Raw genomic sequence first — 21,327 nt, 5'->3', positions numbered from 1 at the left:
GAGCCACTGTTATCTGCAGCTCTGCCAAACCTCCCTTTTCCTCCTCTCCACAAATTCCTGCTGAGATATATAGATTAGATACAGATAGAGATTAGATATATAGATATATAGATATATAGATATATAGATATATAGATATATAGATATATAGATGATATATAGATGATATATAGATGACATATAGATGATATATAGATGATATATGGATATATGGATATACAGATATAGATATAGATGATATTGATATATAGATATATATATATAGATATATATAGATATATAGATACAGATATAGATACAAATGCAGATAGATACAGACATAGGTATAAATATAGATGATATAGATAGATGATAGATATAGATAGAGATAGATATAGATGATATAGATGTAGATACAGATAGATATAGATAATGATAGATATAGATAATGATAGATACAGGTAATGATATATAAATATAGATGATATATATATAGATATAGATATAGATGATATAGATATAGATATAGATATAGATATAGATGATCGATATAGATATAGATATAGATTAGACACAGATATAGATATTGATATACAAAGAGATATAGATAGATATGTCTAAAGCGAGTGGTGTGTTTGCTGCGGGGCTGGGTACGTGTGCCACGGGAACTCGGTGTCCCGGCAGGTGCGACACAAACACACCAAGGCACAATCCCAGCCCAGCCCGGCCGCTCCGGGACTGCCCCGGCAGCAGGACGAGGACAGGAGCACTTCCCGGAGGCGATGGGCTGCGATGGGCTGAGCTGGGCTGGGCTGGGCTGGGCTGGGCTGGGCAGCCCTGCCGGACCCTTCACCCCGGCGGGCAGGGCAGGGCAGGGGAGGGGAGGGGAATAGCGGCGAGGGGCGGGCAGGGCAAGGGAAAGGAAGGGAAGGGAAGGGAAAGGAGGGAGGGGAGAGCAGGGCAGGGCGGTGTCCGGGGCGGAGCGGGGCCGTGCTGGCACCTGTGCGGCGGGCGGAGGCGCAGCAGGTCTGCGGAGCGGAGCGCAGCCCGCCGAGCCCATGGCCGGCCGCGGGCCCGAGCAGGGCTACATCCGCACCGTGCTGGGCCAGCAGATCCTGGGCGAGCTGGACAGCTCCAGCCTGGCGCTGCCCTCCGACGAGCGGCTCAAGCTGTCCGGAGAGCGCGCCGGCGAGGAGAAGGCGCTGCGCATCCACCGGCAGGTCCAGCAGACGCTGGCCAGGAAGAGCCGCGGCTCGCTCTACAATGGTGAGTGACCGGCCGGGACCGGGGAACGGAGGGACAGGGACACCGCTCCGGGAAGGGACAGGGACACGGCTCCGGGAAGGGACAGGGACAGGGACACGGCTCCGGGATGGGACAGGGACACGGCTCTGGGATAGGGACACTGCTCGGGGATGGGACAGGGACAGGGACACTGCTCCGGGAGCGCACCCGGCTGGCCCCATAACCGCGACTTCCCGGCCCTGGGACGTGCGGACAGCTCGAGCAGAAAGTCGTGGCTCTGTCGCCTCTCCCTTTTCTCTTTCCGCACCGCAGCGAGTCAGGAGTTTGTCCCTCCCAGCCTCTCCCGTAACTCGTGGCGGAGCCGCTCCCGGCTCTGCACTGCCCGAAAGGCGAACTGAGCCGAAATTCTCATCCAACAGCCCCTTCATGGCTTTATTTTAATGCCTTTAGCTTTGCTCACTGGCTCTGTTTGCGAAGTAGAATGGGAAGAAGCGTAGTAAACGTTTTGCCTTGCTTAGCAGTGAATTTATAAAAAAAAGTAAGAAAAAGAACAACCAAACTTAAAAGGAAGTTTGGAAAAGTAACTCTAGGAAAGGCATGAATGGGAAACACAGCACGATAATGCTGTCGGACATTATTTGCCCAGTTCTTTGGCATGCGTGGTACAAACTGACGTCAATCATCCTTTGCTTCCCAGAGCTGTTAGCCAGAAGGGCAAACCCGTCAGGAAGTCTGCAGTCACACCTTGTGTCCTGAGCAGAGCCTGGCTGCAGCATCAGAAACCCCCAGGGTGACTGCCAGCTGCTGAGGGTTGAAGGCAAGATGCTCGAGGGGTTCAGTCTTAGCTATTCATGAAAGCTTTATATTCCATGAAACTTTAATTTTGTTTTTAAATAGGAAGATACAAGTGGCTTACAGGTTACATGTCCTGTTGCTCAGTTGTCCTTAAAGCAGTTGTCACCTTTCATTTGCTAAAAGCTGTGAGACTAAAGTCTTTATAACCACACAGTTCACTCACCTATCTTGTCAGGCAGACAAATATTTTCTTGTTCTCTGTCTGGCCTCTGTTTAAAAACACCTCATGACAAAAAACTCATACAAATTCTGCTTGTAGAATTCAGCTATGCAAATCCCATAAACAGGTGTGCAAGGTGCAGAGCAACATACAAGTCCTTAGCTTGGCTGCTGTCATTTAAATACTGTTTTTAAACACTTAGAGTTTAACTTAATTTCTTTTTCTCTCAACAGAGAGCCTGCAAAAAGCTTTTTGAGCAATAGTTTGTAAAAGATACAGTGTCATGAACCTGAGCTCGTGTCTCTAAAACAGGCATAAAACAGTATGAAAACAGAGCATTTTCATAGAGTTTTTGAGCTCTCAAATTGTTTTGGCTTCTCTGGAATATATTAACAGACCTGATGTTTTGGGGATAGTTATCTTGGTTTGTTTGTTTTTCTAAAGCGTTTGATTCCCTTGCATTTCTGAGACACCAAAACTTGTAAACTTCAGGATGGGGAGTGGCAAGTGACATGCCTGTTACCTGTCTTATTCACCCATAAAATGGACTTCTCTTCTTTCAACTTCTTACGGCCAAGTTGCTGTGTGCTTTTCAGTCTCACTGCAAAACTTGGGAAAAAAGAATTGAAACTGGAATGCATTTCATGAATATATATATATATATATAATATATAATGTGAATCATAGACAATCTTGCATTTAACATGTTGAATTTCCTGAAAAATCCACACCTACGTGCATGTGTGTCCCAAAGTGCTTCTATACAGACTTGTTCAGAAATGGACTATGCTTTGAGAAACATTTGAATTCTTACATGCGGGACACTTTTAAAAAATACACCCTCTTTTTCCTGCAAAACCATCCATTTCTGTGAAGTGCAGCCCTTTTCTGGCTGCTTTCCTCAAGGGTCCCACACTGTTTGCATTTCCAGGGGAGGATTACAGAGGTTTAGAGGCAGCAGGAGCAGCCCTGTGATGTAACTTGTGTCTGCAGAGCGTTTCAGCCTCTCAGCAAGGTACTTAGTGCATAGCTAACCACCGTGCTCATGTGTGCCTAAAATTAGCCAGGCACATAGCCACTGGGTAGGGAAAGGCAGGGGGAGGAAAGGTCTTGCCCAGTGGCATCTGTGCACACCCATTTTCTACTGGCTGCTCTGCAGACTGGGAAGCCACAAGAAGTGGTTTGTCAGCCAGCGAAATTTATCCGTAGAGTTTGAAATTAAAGGTGTTTGCTTAGCCTTCAGCACTGCTTTTAAATGGAAAAACTGATTTTTGCCTCCTACCTCCATGTTGTTTGCTATTTCATGCTTCTTTCCCCCTTTTGGAAGCTCTTTTTAATCATTGAAATTCAGAAATCCTGAGATCTGGGGATTCCACCTGCTGCCAGATGATTGCAGTTCCATGTGGCTTCAGCTCTTTTCAAGATGTTGTCAAGCTTGGTTAATAACTTCTCAAGAAGTTCAACAACAGCTGCAACTTGTGCAGTTTATCCATTGCTGAGCCTTTATAAATTAAAGTTTGCTCTGCCCTTAAAAGTTTTGGACAGCTAAAGCAGTCATATCAAATTTCTGGATGCCATTTAAGGATGGAAATGGAATGGGAGGAAGTTCCACCTTATCAAAGAAAAAGTGGCATTCAGAATCATATATTTAATTATTTATTTCGTGGCATCTGTTGTTTTTATTTTGTGTACATTTTAGGAATCATTTAAACTTTATTAGGAATCTTTTAAACTTTATTCCGTTTATGAGTCTGCTTGCCTCTGATCTTGTTCCTTTTGGATTTTGATTGGCTTTTTAATCCATCCTTATCAGATCCTCACTGTAAAAAAAGGAGGGCAGAACTGAGTCATGTATTGTACAAAACCAAATGGCCTGATGAACTGCTGGCTGTTCTTTCTCTGACAAGTTTTATAAACACAGCGTGTTTATTAAAAAAAAGAAAAGAAACAAAACCCCAGAATTCATTCTTATGGGATTGCCAAATAAACAGCATCAGATGTGAAACGGTGGAAATCACAGCCTTGTTTATTCCTCTCATTTATTAATTCCTAAAATTCTTAGTATTTTCTTGTTCCACTGGCTTTTAGGGACTCAGGGCACTTTTCTGCCCTTAGCCTTCTATTTTGCAGAATGCTGACCATGTTAGCTGCTTTATAGTCATTTTCTGTTTATATCTTTGAGGGCTAAAGAAGGAGAAAAAATATCCATGTTGACTTTGAATTTTTGTTGGTTTTCTTACATTCCTCACCTCTGCTTCCTGAGCCAGAAGCAATCTTTTTCTTAAATCTGAAACCTTTGGTAAATATACTGACCAACACAAAATGTTAGAAAGATTCCTGTAGCATGAGGCATGTGCTGGCAGTGATGGAAAGGAAAGGAAAGGAAAGGAAAGGAAAGGAAAGGAAAGGAAAGGAAAGGAAAGGAAAGGAAAGGAAAGGAAAGGAAAGGAAAGGAAAGGAAAGCTCTTTGAGTTGAGATGAAGTGGTTCAGTGATGGTTTTGCTACCAATGCCATTATTAAATGTCACATCTCAGTCCATCCTGACTGCTATCACATCCAGGGCAGCAGAGAGGCCTTGAGAACAATCTCTGTGCAGACAAATGGGATTTTTGCTCAATCATCTGTACAGTTTGCTACCTCCTGATACTGAAATTATTTTTTCCCAATCTCAAAACTTTCTTCCAGCAGTTGCAATATCAGATGACTTCTGCACAGCTTTTATTTTAGGCATGGAGAGGTTCAGTTCACCTCCTCCCCTGAGCACAGCCAGAGCATTCCTGAGCTGCTTCAGTTCATATTGCCAGGGAGAGTTATTGACTGATAAACATTTCCACTCCATTGTGTCACCACAGTGGGTGTCTGCTGCTGCCTGACTTCTCCAAAATACCCTCATGGGTTGACAGACATGATGCAGAGCCTGGAAAAAAACCCATTTTTTCCTGCCTGGCTGCTGGAAATTAAATGTGGTGTCCTACAGCCTCTCCAGTAGTGTTTGTCCCTATAGATGAGTAACTGAATTATCTGCATATTTCCCAAAGAGAGCTTTTGTGAGACTTAAAACACTGAGAATCACAGTTAGAAAATGTCAGTCCTGACAGTAAATGAGACCATAATAGAAATTGAGAGTCACAGTTAGAAAATATCAGTCCTGATAGTAAATGAGACCATAGTAGAAATTAAAAAAGAATAATTCATGGCTTTTTTAAAAAGCAAAACCAAAACAGTCCACTGAATATATCTGAGGTTTTTGTAAAGTATTTTTAGTGTGAAGGAAGCCTTGATGGCAAGTTCTGATCAGATAACTTATTCTGCATCTCACCCAGCATTTCAGTTCCCCTTTTTCCCTTTCACACACTGGCTTTTGGCACAAGAAAACAGCTCACAGTAAAAAGAAATGCCTTTTATGTCTGCCTCATAAATCTAGAGGTAAAAGGCCAGCAGAATAATTGACTGATGTGATAAGAGCAATCAGGAGATAACTGCAGAGGGAAATTCCATAGGTTGACACGCACTGTGTTTGTCTGTGAAAGAGAAAAGTTTTTACTGATGGAGAGTTTTACAGGGAGACTGAAGATGGAAAAAAAAGGACTATCTGAAAAATGACTGCATGGTACAATTTTTGATTGGCTGTATTTTGCTTTTGCAAGGATGGAACTGAGAAAAATGTAGTTTTTCCCCAACCAGTTAATAGATGGCCTTGTTATTTTTAACTTATTTTCATTTTTGTATTTTTGTTTTTAGTAAAGGCAAGTTTAGAGTTATCTAACACACACAGAAATTACTTGGATTTTTATGGGTTTTTATAAATCAAAGGATTTTTATGCCCTAAATAGATAAAACAACTGAGTACTTTCTCACTAAGTATAGCAAACAGGGACAAAAATACTAATTGTAAAGAAATAGAAATTTAAAAGTATTTCTATTTCAAGAGTTATAGCAAAGTACTTTAGTATGCAGCAATGAAGAAAGTGAATCTTTAAAAAGCCAGCAGACAGATGAGATGCACTCTTTCTAGGCACCTGAAAAAGTACGTTTTAATGGGAATTACATGACACAGATGAGATGTTTAAATAAATTTATAGATTTGGGATGTTGGTGAACATTTCTGGGAATTTTTGCAGTATAAGAAGAGTTTCCTCTTCCCCTGTACTCAGGTAACCCTCAGGCTGTGGTAACCTTGTAGTGTCACTGAGGAATTATTGCAATCCAAGTCATGAGTTTGACCAAACTGCACCATTCCACTCTCATGACGCAAAGTTCCAGTGAATATCTGTCCCAACAAATCCCCTCCTGCCTGTTCAAATCTGCCTAAATGAGAGAACTGGAAAGTCTGACTGTACAGGCAAAATAACTGCGATTGAATTAAGCCTCAAACTCTTGAGTAAAGTATATAGGGAACTGGAAAAAATGGCTTGTAATGTCAGGAAAATGCAAATATCCTTCCATTTTCACGTTCAATTTTCAGCTTATATATAAATAATATATAATAATACACATATTAATGGCAGTGCTGACTGCTGCCTTTCCCTAGCACTGTATATTGTCCTTTACCACAATCCCATGTTTTTTAGGATGTTACTCACACCAGTTTTTGGTTGCAGGCAGCCTGCACCGTGCAGCCAGTGTTCCTGAGCGGGTCTACAACATGGGCATCACTGAGAATGATTTTGCACCAACGTCTCCCTACAGCTTCTCGTATTACCAGGCAAACCAGGTGAGGAAAAAACAATGAGTAGAAAGAAACATATTTAATATAAACATGCATCGTTTATTAGTTTTGTCACCACGGATAATAGCATTTTGATGGTGTTACGAAGTTTGGTTGGTTGTTGGTTTTCTTCTCAAAACCTGTACAGTTTTTCCCTTTTTTGGTGTGATTTCTTTGCTGCTCCCCCTGATTGCTGGGATTTACTGTGACTCCTGTTTGTCCCCTCGAGCAGATTGCCTCCCCATCCTCCTACAGCAACGGCTGGGGGACGAGGCTGGCTTACAGGACCATGGAGGAGAGAGCCCAGAGACAACCCCTGAGGAGACTGGAGGTGTCCCCCCAGCGACACCCCGAGAGGCTGGCCTACATCTCCAGCGATCTCCACCACGATGGAGGGATGCCAGGTGGCTTCTCCACGAGGCACAGTGACAGCCTGAGATCCACTGTCCCTCCGCGCTACGCTCGCTCCGAGATCCTCAGCTACACCCTGCGGGACTCGGTGCACAGGGGACGCTCCTTCAAGAGGCAGTCCCGCCTGGGCACTGCCACTGAGGCTGTCCTGGATGGTGTCCCCAACCCCGCTGTCCCCCTGCACCAGCAGGCTGGCAGCAGCCGCAGCATGAGCAACCTGCTGGAGAAGGAGAACTACCTGGCGGCCGAGAGCGCCGTGGGACAGGTGAGGTCCCCAACGGTGTCCCGTGTGTCACACAACAGGCAGTCTGGCAGGTCCAGCTTCTACCACAGCACCTTCAGGAACGCCCAGAGCAGGAGGGAAGTGTCCCAGCCGGCGTCAGTGGGCAGTGTGACCGCGGAGACGGACGGGAAGAGGATGGCAGTGACAGCTGCGGTGGCTGCGGCAGGGAGAAATGGGTTCCTGCAGAGTGAGCAAGTGACCCTCAGTGGATCCCAGATGGGGTAAGCACAGGGCAGGAGCTGCTTGTCACAGCTGGCAGGAGTGGCTTTGTTTGGAAGGGGAAACTAAACTGATTGCTTCTGGTTCAGCAGCCAACAGCGTGCAGAAATTCCAGTATATGACTATATTCCAGTATATGACTATATTCCAGTATATGACTATATTCCAGTATATGACTATATTCCAGTATATGACTATATTCCAGTATATGACTATATTCCAGTATATGAATACATTCCAATATATGACTGTATTCCAGTATATGACTGTATTCCAGTATATGAAATACCACTGCAGAGGATTATGAGATATTGTTATGAAATATCACTGCTGGGCAGGTGAGAGAGCAGCAGATGCCAGCAGAGCACTTGAAGGAGTCCCTCCTATTCAGAGCAAACTTTATTTTGTTTTAGGGGTGAAGATTTCAGTTAACAATCCTTCCACACACACACACATTTATGAAGGATTAATCTTTTTTAATAGAAAGTAGAAGTAGCACAAAGTAGATTGGCTTCAGAAAATCCACTTCCAGTGCAGCAAAGGGAGACAAAACCTGTGTGTTTGTACAGTGCAGTGTCTGCACCTCCTGCTGGAGTTTGGGACTTCCTTTTGCCAAAACTTAATCTTATCAGGAGAAAAAAAATTGTCACTGAGTAGTTTGCAACCTAATTCTCATTACACAGAATTGTGTTGGCAGATTTTGTGCTCACAGGAATCTGCATGATATCAACATTGATTCTCATGAGAATAGGGCAGAAATCCACCAGTGGAGCAGCTTTGGCAGAGTGACAATTCCCAGTTATTAATCCCTCATGGTTTCAAGGACAACTCCTAGTTTGTATAAACTTCAGGTAAAACACAGACAGAGATTGCTCTTAGCTCTGTAGCACCATCCATCCCTGGAATAAATACAAACTGCTGTGAATCCCAGAGCTTCTCATGCCATGAGATCCTGCATGCTCTGAGGCTGCTGTCTGAATTTAGAGCTCTGCTAGCTCCATCACACATTCTTGTTGCTTTTTTTCTCTGTTTTTTCCTTTTTATCTGGTTGCAGCAGATTTGAAACCAAAAGTAAACAAAAAGTCTGGGGAGCATAACCACCTGTCCCAGAGCTAATGCACCTGACTGTGCCATTAATTGTTTTCTGTTCCATTTGCTGGGGAAAAATGTGTTTTCTGACCTCTTTTTCCATTTTTTATATGGTTGTCTAACACAATCATTTTAAGCAAACATGCTGGAAGTTGGAAGAGAAGTGGTGACATGTTTTTAATACTACCCCAGGCTCTCTACATACTCAATTTAATGAATGGTATTTTTATTTTTATTTTTCCCTCCTGAAAAAAAGGCTTTGCCCATCTATTTCAAACCAGAACAACTTCTGTCATTTGAAAAAAGCAGGTAGTGAGTCCTGCACAGATGTAGTCTGGGAGCTAAGACACTGATGAAAGGCATAAAGACAAATATAAAAAAAATCATCACACTGCTGAGGAAAACATCAAGGTATCTTCATGATCACCAAGAGGCACTCTGATGTGGTTAGAGCTTTATTTTGATCTTCATCCACTTCTTCATCCTTCCTTTTATAGGAAAGGAAGGAGAAATATGAAAATAATCATATTTTCATCCACTGATGGAAGGATGGAAACGCTGGTAGAAACTTCCATTAATATTTCCATTTTGTTGTTATAACTTAAAGCATCACTTGCTTCCTCCAGAACCACATTTCTATTTATGACTTTTCCCCCAGAATATCAGTATCTCTTAAAGCTATTATGATATTTTCTGCTACTGGAAAGGAAAAAACAAAAATCTAAGAAAATACAAATGTTTCTGTTGGAAAATACAAAAATCCTGGTTTTACAAGAACGATAACTTCCCTGCAGTCTTGCTTCACTGGAATTCCTCTGTCTGTATACTTTTCAGGAGCCCAGAAGTGGAGATGACTCTGGAGAGAGCAGTGAACATCCTGAAGAGTGAAAACACCCAAACCCCAGCCAGGATTCTTGCTGCAGTGACTTTCATACAGCACGAGTGCTTCCAAAAGGCAGATGCCAGAAGGAAAGTAAGTTGTTCTTTTTGTGCCAGTTCTGCTCAGGTAGCATTCTGATTATAGAAAAAAACATTTTACAATTTATTCCTAAAATGCACCGATGTGTTTTCTATTTTCCTGTCAATCCCCCATATCCTGTGATGAGTTTTTCTGTTTGATGCCCATCAGACTTACTCACATTGGCATTGTCCCCCTTGTGTCCCTTTTTAGCCTTCCATCCTGCATTCTTGGTCTGTTCCCCCTGCTATTTGATAGGCACCAGTGTTTTTGCTATTTTTGTGAACTTCTGGTCCCTCAGTATTGTGGTGAATTTTGTCTACTAGTGAAAATGTAGAAGGACCAGTCAATAGCTGTTGTAAATTCTCTGCAAATTAGATTGAAATAGCACTTTTTTGAGCAGGAAAGTGTGGATTTTTTACAGTGAACCAGAGAGGCTGGCAGGGTGTGTAGTTTACTCCATGAAGGACAAAAGGCTTTGCTAATTCCATTTTTTCCTGTTGCCAACACCTGCCTGTCCTACTGAATTCCTTTTACCATCAAACCCTGCGCTGTCAGAACAGGTGAATCAGATTTCTGAGCCTTTCACATGCTGCTGGTTCTGCACAAGGCTGAGTTTGTCCACAAAACCATATGGCATTTAGAGAGGCTGGAGGAGATCATCAGCAATTGTGCATTCATTAATGGGAGATTGTTTCCACAGTAAATTCATTCCTGAGTCAGCTAAGGCTTGTTTGTGTCATATCCCAGCTCACAGGGGATTCCTCCTTTGCCACAACAAAATATTTGTTTCCATGCAGCTAAAATAACATCTAAATCCTTCATTCATTTGGGTCCAAAACCTCATTTTCTGAAGATTAAAAAAAAAATGTAGTCTCTGTTAAATGTGTGTAGCTCAGTAGACAGCTGGCTTTCCAGTCTAATGGTCTACATTTGGATGCTTACTAGTTTACTATTTTTTCTCTGTGTGGTACAATTAAGAAGTATAAAGTATAGCAGTATTGGATATATATATATATAGTAGTATTGGTTATATATATATATATATACTACTATATATAGTAGTATATAATATAAAGTATAATGTATTGGTTTTTAATACACTTTCAATACATGCATTGGGAAGAACACTGTCTTTTCATCAGGAAAAAAAAAAACAACCCTGTTTATAAATGTTCCAGAGTTAAATCTCAAATACTCATTTGACCAACACAGAAGCTAAAAAGCAGAGTGATTAAATGTCTCGTCAGAGAGTACAAATCCACAGCAAAGCTGGAAGAGGTTTGGTGTCATTGCCTGATATTAATTATGAAAACATGCTGCCTCCCTCAGTTGTGGATTTTCAGTATTAGTCACAGGAAAGCCCAGAAGTTAACAGTTCTGTCCAAATGATTAATGGTCTCTGCTTCAAATCTCTCAAACAGGAGCAAATGAAAGAAGTCCCTGTGAGTATTTAAACATTAGCTGGGGCAGGGGGAGAGTGCAGTTTGTCATTTCCAGCATCTAACTATTCTCTGCTGTGTTCTGTTTCCCTCCCAGGTTTTCTCCCTTGGTGGCATCCCCAGACTGCTGCAGCTCCTGGAGGTTCAGAACGAGGACATTCAGCGGGCAGCGTGTGGTGCTCTGAGAAATCTGGTGTTTGAGGACAATGACAACAAGCTGGAGGTGTCAGAGCAGAAAGGGATCCCAGTGCTGCTGCGCCTGCTGCGGCACTCCAGGGATATAGAGACCAAGAAACAAATCACAGGTAGTGTTTGCTCTCCATCAAGTGCTCTGAGTAGTTCACAAGCTTTCAGGGAGAGGTGCAGATTGTTTGCTTAAGCCATGTTTAGTGAGTGAATACAAAACCTACTCTGAGGAGGTTTACTCACCTACTCTGAGTAATTCCCGTGGGGTAAAATTCCGAGGTCATTACTCAGGACTTTCAGTCAATTACAGGAGATTAGACACTGCAGCTTCCCCTCCTAAAGCTTCTTCAGAAATTCTGTCAGTCTGCTTGCAGGAAGCTTCAAGTCCTCGATATTCCAGAAAAGAAAGTGAGGCTCCCATGGGATCATAATTAATGTTTGCTGCTTACACAGCAGCTCAGCCTTCATCTTCTGACTCTGCTGGCAGCGCCTAGTGGAAGTTCCTTGTTGGAGAATCACCCAGAGCTGTCATGAGCCATGGACAGAAAATTATTGTTCTATTTCCCACGAGCTCCACTGCCCCAGATTCCTGCTCTGAGCTGTTTACACCCAGTCTGTCTGCTCAGATCTGTAACAAGCAGAAAGCTCTGCTTCCTTTTCGTGCACAGAGGAAAAAATTCCTCCAGGAAACCATCAGACTGTGAAGATCCCACAGCAGCAGCACTGGAGTGAGTGGCACTCTGCATTCTGCCCTTGCAGAGCCACTGCTCTCACCCTTTGATTTCCAATTTCAACTCTGAAGGACCAACCCTTTGGATCAGGAGCCCCAAATTACACCTCTTGTACTTCAGAGTAGCAGAAGAGGTGGTGAGACAAAATGTGCAGCATTACTCCCAAAGAAATCTGTGGTTGCAGTTCAGAAATGCCCACAGTGTGTCTCTTGGAGTTGCACTGCTTGTGACCCACATTCTGTCCAATTAGCAGTCAAAGGAAGAGCCAGGCTGATGTTTTATAAATGGGAAAACAGAAATAAATGAATGGGAATTTATTCCAAGTGATCTTAGTAGATAACCAGCAGCAAAATCTTATGAAGAGAGCTGTGTGTGAAAAGATCCAGAAGGTGTCCAGCAGCCCTGTTTTGGAGCAAAGGCATGTCAGGACCTTCTGTAATTCTGCATTCTTTTAAGTATTTGAAATCCTCTGCTCCCCGAGCTGGAGAACAAAGCTTTGTATTGTTGGCTCTTTTTTGGCTCAGTTCTACAGCTCTGCAACGTTGAAATGTTTGGAAGTTTTTCACACTCATCAGTTGCAGAGCTGGGTCACACAGTAATTTATTGTACAGTGTGTTATCTCTCAGGGCTGTTACAGACCAGGGAGGGAAGCACTGAAAATGAGGCTGGAGTGGCCAGAAAGCCAATCTCTTTCCTTCCTTGCTAGAAGTTTCATCATTTCTGACAAAAATGTTGCCTGTGCCTGATAAATCACACGGATATTGTGAATATTACTGTCTTTCCCTTTCATCACTGTGGAAATGGCTGAAGGGACATCTTCTTTCTGCAATTGCTGCTGCCACTGAACATGAATATTTATTCACAAAACAAAGGAGGCACCAAGAAAATATTTCTGCCAAGCAGGATGATGCAGCTTGTGTAAAGCAAAATATTATGATGTGCTTTCATGCCTATCAGTTGCGGAGGATGGCTTTAAAAATACACCAGGAGAGAAGGATTTCTTGCTTTGTCCAGAGCCAAATGTGCAGCCAGGAGGAGCTGCACTGGGTAGCTCAGGGAAAATGCAACTGGGGCTCCTTTTTGCCATCACTTGAGCAATTCTTGTGTTGCTGAATTCCTGGAAATCTGCTGAAGACAGGAGATGCTCATCACCGAGTTTTTCTAACACTGGATAGCAAAATTTCTCATTGGAAAATGAGTAATTGGTTGGCTGCTACTGTCCAGACCTTATCTCCAAACAAATCATTAAAAAATGCTTTTTTAATGCATTTTTTAAAATGCTGCAAGGAAGCTGCAAGGATCCTACAGAGCTCTCAGTGAATGAATTTCACCTCTTGCATTGCCTTTGACTTCCTGCAGGACATGGGGAATGTCACAGCTATGAATGCAATTTCACTGCAGTTGTAACACTTCCAGGAAAAGGTTAATGTGGAAGATTTCACCTTCCACTCAGTGCAAGTCCAGTTGTCTTTCCACATCATACCTATTCCTTGCCTGCTTTGCAAATCAGGGACTTCCAAGAGTGGGAGATGATATTTAGCTAAATTTCTTTCCCTATAAGAGATTAGTGAAATCATCCTGATACCTGACAATACTGAGCTGCAGTGAAAGACTCCTGGCCAAGGATTGAAAACATGGAATGTTCATTCATGAAGATGTCTGAGCTCAGCTGAGGGAAGCTTTTTGTTTCTACTGCTGTGTGGGGAGCACGGTACCAAAACTGCCAAAAGAATAGGAAGATGAGGAAGTTCTCGGAGAGAAGGAAGTTAAAACTCTTGAGACAGAAGTTTTGTCAGCCTGTACTTCATTACCTGAGAGAAATGCAGCATTTGTGCACATGAGATAAGTAAATACCTTTAAGGTCACTGATTTATTAGGATCAGCAGTGTTAACACAGGGCTTTGAAAGCTGCTGCACCAATCTGCCTCATGATCCCGAGCAGAAAAGAGCTGCTCAGTTCCTCTGCAGTTTCTGTGCTCATCTGACCTCCTCGTGGGGGAATCAGACCTCCCCAAAATCTGAATTTGCCTGAATTTGCTGGCTTCACAAAAGCATCAATCCAGGTAGATAAACACAGGTTTTGTCCTTTCTTTGGCATGCAAGGTACTTAGAAATCTCTCAGAAAAGGAATAAATAGTAGGAGAAGATGTCACTTGGAGACAGCACAGGAGCCAAGACAGGAATGGAGTTTTACAGCATTTGGAGAGCATGCTGAGGAACAGAAATAAAATGGCTGTGGCATGAAAAAAAACCCCAAAAAATGTAGCTTTTGAAGGTAAGCCAGATGAGCCTCCAGGGAGTAGCTAACCTTGTTATCGTGCAGCATAAATAGAAGAAATGAAAGAACATTTTTCCTGCGGGGAAGATTACAGCACAGGCAGGACTGTCATTAAAAGAAATGTGAATTTAAAAGCAGACCCCACCCATTTTTCCAAAGAACCATCTAAGGGAAAATTATGCTCCTATGAATACCTGATGGCAGAGGTGCAAGGGAAAAATCCACTCCTGAAGACATTTTCTAATGTGAACAAATTCATCCACACCCAGAACACCACGGAGAGAATCCTAAGCCCAGAGACAGTGCCTGGGGGTAAAGGTAGGGGTTTTGCTGGAAAATGTACAGTGAGAGCAGGATTTCAAATCCTGTTATGACAGTTCTGAGGATCTGCTTCCATTTCAAAATGTTTTGGGGTTTTTTTAATAACTATATTCTGTCCTTGTGCCTTTCTGTCTTACCTTTCTTCCCTCAGCAATGCCCTTTGGACTGCTGGTCTGATTTCCTGTAAGCCTGACTTACCCTTCAGAAAAGCACATTCTTCCTTTTATCCCCTGATTCAGAGGCTGAAGAGCTGATCCCAGCAGAAGGAATTGGCTGCTTCTGGCTGCCTTTTGTTTTGATTTTACTATTGCTCACAATACCTGAAATGAAATTCAAAGCTTAAGGAGATACAAAAGAAACTTTTTTTTTTTCTGTTGTTGCAAGCTGATGAAAGGAACTTTCACTAATAAACTGTGCCAGTGTGTGGAGGAGGTCTGTGAAACTTAGAGCAGCAAGCTGGAGAAACAATGAAAGTCTTTGTAGGGAAAAGCAGAAATATGTGTTGTTTTCCAGGGGAAGAGTGCTTTACAAAGAATTTGTGTCTGTTGGAATAGAGGATAAGCAAACCTGATCAGTTCTACAAGATCATGTTTGAAATTTGTTTTGGAGGTTGGGAATAGAAAAGGTTTGTAGCATTTTTAATGATTTGTTTAGAGATAATGTCTGGACAGTAGCAGCCAACCAGCATTGACAGCTGGTTCCAATGAGAAATTGTGCTATCCAGTGTTAGAAAATTTGGTAATGAGCATCTCCTGTCTTCAGCAGATTTCCAGCCACCTGTACACTCGTTCTTTGTACTCCCCATCTGTCCCTTTTGTGAGTTTATTTTCACTTAGGCTGCAGTGCTTTGGTACTGGAGGAGGTGATTGCTGCAGATGGGCAATGCAGAGCCATGGAGAACTGCACTTCTGCTTTGGGTCTCAGATTGTACAGATTTTCCTGTAATCCCATGGATAACTGTGTCCCCTTTTTTGCCCCATTTGCATGTCCTTTTGCCACTCTGATTTGATGTTGCTGTTCCAGGTTTGTTGTGGAACCTTTCCTCCAACGACCAGCTGAAGCACCTGCTGGTCAGAGAAGCTCTGCAAACCCTGACTGAAGCTGTTCTCATCCCCTACTCGGGCTGGCCAGACAGAGATTACCCAAAATCAAGTGTTCTCCCTGACCCTGACATCTTCTACAATGCCACAGGATGCCTGAGGTGAGCATTTAGGCTACAGCTCCCCAAAATAGTGATGATAAAACAGGTCTGCACTGGTATTTTGGGATAAATACATAGTTCATCTCAATACACAATCACTTCTCTGCTAAAAAGATGGCTTGGAAAGGGGATGTGGTACCTACAAGGACATAAAAATATTTTCACTTTTTCAGCTGCTTTCACACTTTCCAGCTGCTGCCAAAGATGCTTACTTGGATATATCATAATCTATACCTAAACTGATCAGAAAGTGATTTAAATTAAGGAAAAACATTTCTTAAACCAGAGTTTAAGTTCTTAAACCATTGTTCAAACTTTTGCAGAAGTTCAAGCAAGTTGCAGCCACAGGGTGGATAAATGGATTTAGAGTTGTGTATTTAGTACTGCAATCTGCTAATAGCCTCAGTAGCAATTAGTGCAGGAAAACACCAAAATGCCTGAAGTATAAAACCCACAGATTCAATAAAAACACCTTTAATGGTATATAAATGGTATAAAATATGGTGTAAAATACCTTTAATGGTATATAAAATGGGGTGGCCATTTGTGTTTGTGAGTTCAAAGTCATTCCATTGTTAAATAAGTACAAATGTGAGTGTCAGAGATTAATGTCTTTGGTTCACACATTCAAAAATGCATGAAGGGATGTGGTTTGGAGTGGCTGAGGAGTAATGTAGGAATGCAAAGGCATGGCCTGGGTTTTAAACTCCTAGCAGAGCACAAGGAATTTGGGATTGGGAGGCTGGGAAGCTGCCTGGTTTTGCCTCACACATCCCTGCTGCACTCACATGGCTACAGCAGAGTATTTGTGTGTTTTTGGCATTGATTTTTCCTGGGCAAACAGCTCTGTGTGTGACTGGTGGTGTTTCAGAGGACAATGAATTGTGAGCTATACAAAATACTCACCAATAACACACCTTTTCCTGCAGGAACTCCTGTCAGCCTGCTAACTACTAATTAACCTCATCTCTGAGTAATGATTGACTTTGATTTACTTTTTATTTATGACTCAAAAACAACCACAAAGAAACATGAACCACCCCTAATCAAACCTCTCTAGCTAAGGCTGCTGGTGTTGTCTAGGAAATGAAGGAGGTTGTCCTTTTTCATATTAATTAGTCTGAGCTAATTTGTGCAAAAACCAGTCTGGCTGCTCTCTCTTGGTGGTTGGACTCTGGAATTGTGTTTTCCCTGGGATGGGGGCACAGATCATTCTCAGGATTAGTTTTGCTGTTGCTCTTCCTGAGCTCATTTCAGCAGATTGACACACCTTGTTACGTGACAAAAAAAGGCATAATGCTGAAAATTATAAATAGAACAAGAAAGGCTTGAAAATTCCCAGGTGAAGAATCCTGATCTGCCAGATCGCCACGTTTTCTAGCACAGAAGAGTTTTTAATGAGGCTTACCATATTTGTACAGGCCAAATAACTGAGATTTTTTAAGATTAATCAGTTTGCATCTCTTTATTGGAAAATTACTCACCTCCCAGATTAGGTCACTAGAAGTGTTCCTTCCTTATGTGTTAATAACAAAAAAAAAAAATCTGTATTAATAAAAGAAGAGCACACCACAGAGCAAGAAAAGTGTGCACTAAGGGAATGATGTTACTTACGAATACGTTTAAAGAGTATGTTTACTTGCCAGAATATAAATCTGTAATTAGTCCTCCCTTTTGTAATGCTAACATATTTGTTGGGCATGTTGATAAAGCCTATAGCCTGCAGCTGCTATTAGAGGGTAAAAATAGTCCTTTGAAGTGCAATACTTTATGCAATAGTGCAGAACTTAGCTGTAGGAGAATGCCAGAACTTCTTTTCAAAAATTTCTGTATACCTTTTGGCTGAAATGGACACCCAAATCCAACCCATGGCATCTGCTCTGTGCCACAGCAGAAAAAAAATTTTAGCTTTCTTCATCCTCTGGGACAAAGCAGCAGGGGGAGAAGTGAACCCACATCAGGCAGATAATATTGCAGATTTTCCCAGCAGTGGGATGAGAGCAGCACCAGAGCAATCCCCAGGTACTGCCAGCAGGGCTCTGGGGTCCCAAATTTCGGCACCTGAGTCAGAGTTTGCAGTCACTCTGATAAGGAACTCTGACGTTAGGAGGATTTGTTAATCCCATTCTCTAGCTCTGTGTTTTGTCTTAAAACCACATCAGCAGCCAAGCTTCACAGAAACCACAAGTCACAAAACTTAGAGTGATAAAAAACGCTGTGTCTGCCATGGAATTCTGCTTCAGCAGCTAGAATAAGTCATGGTGTTGTTTAGCTGTGAAATATGATAAAAAGCTCTGAACAGACAGAGTCAGCCAAATCACCAGACTTCTCTGGTTGCCTGAAAATAAGCTGAACAAGTAAAATTGGAGTATTAAACTAACTAAACACTCCTTGGAGTGTTGCAGACATTTGTAGACAAGTCCTGTTGGATTTTAAAAGTAAAAAGTCACTTTTTCTTGGCCTGAAAGTCCTACCCATAAAAGTTCTGTCTCCAGTTCCAATACAAAGGGGTAAAAATCTTCCAGATATTTTCCCATACTTCTCTGAGTCCGAAAGGGTGAGATGCCAGAAGCATGTAGAATGTATGGTTTGGAATATTATTTCTATTCATAAGTTAACCCCTTGCTCTGACTGAAAGGAAGGCTGAGTGGGAAGCTGTTTGCTGATAAGGAACTGATTCTTTTTTTATCTTGAAATACCTTCTCCCAGAAGTTCTGCAAGGCTGAACATCCCCAAATTTACACATAGTTATCCCAGTTTCTCCTGCAAAACGTTTAATTTAAGTGCAGAAGCTGCTGTAGTTCATTACAGAGCCTTCCTTTTTAATTGCTCTGTACCTGGAGCATCCAGTGCTCCTGTTTATTCTTTTCCAATTGCTCGATGGATTCTTCTGGAGAGTTTTTCAAAACTTTCCAGACGCCTCCAGGGAAGCCAGCTAACCCTCTGTTCTCACCCAGCAAAACAAAAGCCAATCCTCCCTTTTCCATGATTATTTTTCACCCTTTGTCTGTCCCACCTTGTGAATTACACAGTGATCCACCAGATCTGTGCAAAGCTGTATTTGGGGGCAATAGAATCACTGCTCTTCAGGAGGCTGCAAAAAACATCTGCTTCCATTTATTCCAGAGAAAAATGGAGCCAAAGCTCTCACTGGGGTTGGAAAGCTCAGCTCATCATGGCAGCTCCTGAGAGAGCCTAAAACAAGTGATGATAACAAGTCTTTGAACCAAGGTCTCTTGCACAGCACTGCCACTCCTTCAGTTTATTCCCATCCATTCTTATCTCCTCCTGCCTCCTCTGCAGTTGATCTGCTCCCCCAGGTCCTGAAAGGAATTTTGCTCCTTCCAGCAAGCAGATCCCAAATTCTTTTCCCTCCTAGGTGAATTTTTGAACTGTGCAAGGCATGAAGGGAGTAGAATCTCCCAAAACGCTGTCTGGCGATTGAATTAAATTCGCATTACCAGTGTGAGCAGAATGAGTCCCAGGAGCAAAATCCTTCTCTTTATCAGTTCTGTGGCTCATTGCAGCAGTTCAGGAGCTTTTCCAACAGTCAGGGCATGAGTCAGTGTTGGCTCACAGGGAGGATCCCTTTCATTTGCTGCCATTTATCAGCTCCTTGAACATTTATTATCATCATTCCGTTGCTTTCAAAGTCACGCTTGGTTTGACTGTGTCGCCATCGTTTAAAAAAAAATAATTTTTTTAATTTATATTTCTAGGAAACTTCTCAGATTTATTTTTTTCTCTTACCAATCTAATAATAATTTTATTTTCCTGGAATTTCTTAAGCTTCAATTAGCAAACGAACTTAGACTGGCAAATGAGGTTTTGCCTGAAATGCTCTTCTCTGCCCCTGACACTGAAGTGTCTTTGGCAAGGGAAATTCCACACTTATCTTAAATTTTATTTTTAGCCTGTGTGCCCCAGAAACTATTTTTGCTATGCACCAGGAGGGCTGTAATGTACATTTCTGTCAGCAGAAACACAGAAAGGTTGACATGCCTCGAGTGGGACATATATAGGTAAATTAAATTCCAAAGGGATGTCTATAGTGGGCCAAGTTGTGGAAGCTGAATATTGATTCTGTGATGCATAATTCCATGAAAGAATAAATGAACTGATAAATAGAGACATCATTAACATCATGACCTAAAATAAAATTGTAACTACAGTGCTTTAGTATTTAACCTGAATATGTACTTCCCAGAGGAAAAAAAATAGAAGTGAAATGACAGCATATAAAATGCTACCTTCATTTCCATTTTATAAACCACAGGAAAGTTTAAACCTTACTGGCTTTGTCATTGATACAATTGTAAACATTGTAATTTTTAGTGAGCAAAGCATGCAAAATAAGCAACCTGAAAATACCTAAAGGAACATGAACTTCTGTGTTCTGATGGGTGCTAGGGTTGGGTTATATTTAATGTTATTTCAAAGAAAGAAGCTGGAATGTGCAATCCTTTGGTCAGCAGAGCTGCAGGAGTTCAAAATAATAAGGTGTTGATTTATAATTCCAGTATTCCATAATTCAGAGTTTGCTGAGTTGTAAAAATAATTAAGCCCCAAAATTGTGTTGTTACTTCCTTGGAAATCAGCAGCTTGATTAGAGCCAAGCAGCTTCAAGCAGCAAGCGTGTGTTTGGTTTTTCAGGAGCTTTGAAATCCCTTTTTGTAATTAATTTATGAGTTTTGCTTGGGTTACTACAAATGGGAATGTGGCTCTGTGGCTGACACTGGTGAACTTGGCATGGGAATGGAGAGATGCTGCTAAATCTCTCAGAACACTGATGGGTCATCTTGGACCCAGAACTGAATTAATTCTAAAGGATATCTGTGTGCATGGAAATTTTTATCAGTATCTTCCCTCCAATAATTTTGCCTAAATATTAATAATGTAATAATTTTCCCTAAACATTACATTCTAAATATTAAAAATGTAACTAAAAATGGAATGATGAAAAAAAGTTCATTTTTTTGACAGTTTAAAAAGAATTAATTTGACTTCGAGATGAAAATTTGAGTCAAGTCTGAACTTTATCCATCCAAACACAGCAGGTTTTTTTCCTGGACTATTTGTTTTCATCTAGAAGTTTGCTGAAGTGAAAGTTTCACCCAGAAGAGGCTCAGATTGCAGCTCTGAATAAAGAAAACAACCAACCTAAACTTCATTATCTTTAACATTCAGCTGGAAAAGTTTCTCAGAGGAGCAAAAAAAAATACCTTTTGACTAAATCTCTTCTCCCCAACATATTCTTTCC

The 21,327-nt window shown here is 41.8% G+C and overlaps 1 protein-coding gene across 1 annotated transcript in view; it reads left to right on the top strand.

Annotated features, from left to right (window-relative positions):
- The first annotated feature begins 942 nt into the window (after positions 1–942).
- Positions 943–21,327, top strand: part of PKP2 (plakophilin 2) — a 28,611-nt gene continuing 8,226 nt past the window's right edge. Inside the window, exons 1-6 of the mRNA XM_085049496.1 lie at positions 943–1,245; positions 6,842–6,954; positions 7,181–7,863; positions 9,785–9,923; positions 11,448–11,655; positions 15,890–16,067. Of these exons, the coding sequence (XP_084905622.1) occupies positions 1,038–1,245; positions 6,842–6,954; positions 7,181–7,863; positions 9,785–9,923; positions 11,448–11,655; positions 15,890–16,067 (1,529 nt within the window). The 5' untranslated portion in view covers positions 943–1,037. The remainder of the gene's footprint in view (positions 1,246–6,841; positions 6,955–7,180; positions 7,864–9,784; positions 9,924–11,447; positions 11,656–15,889; positions 16,068–21,327) is intronic.

Source organism: Lichenostomus cassidix, chromosome 1Ab, assembly GCF_008360975.1.
Source record: "Lichenostomus cassidix isolate B80296 chromosome 1Ab, HeHo_3.0, whole genome shotgun sequence".
Lineage (NCBI taxonomy): Eukaryota > Metazoa > Chordata > Aves > Passeriformes > Meliphagidae > Lichenostomus > Lichenostomus cassidix.
Note: the sequence above shows the minus strand (reverse complement) of the source record. Positions and strands in the feature narration are given on the sequence as shown.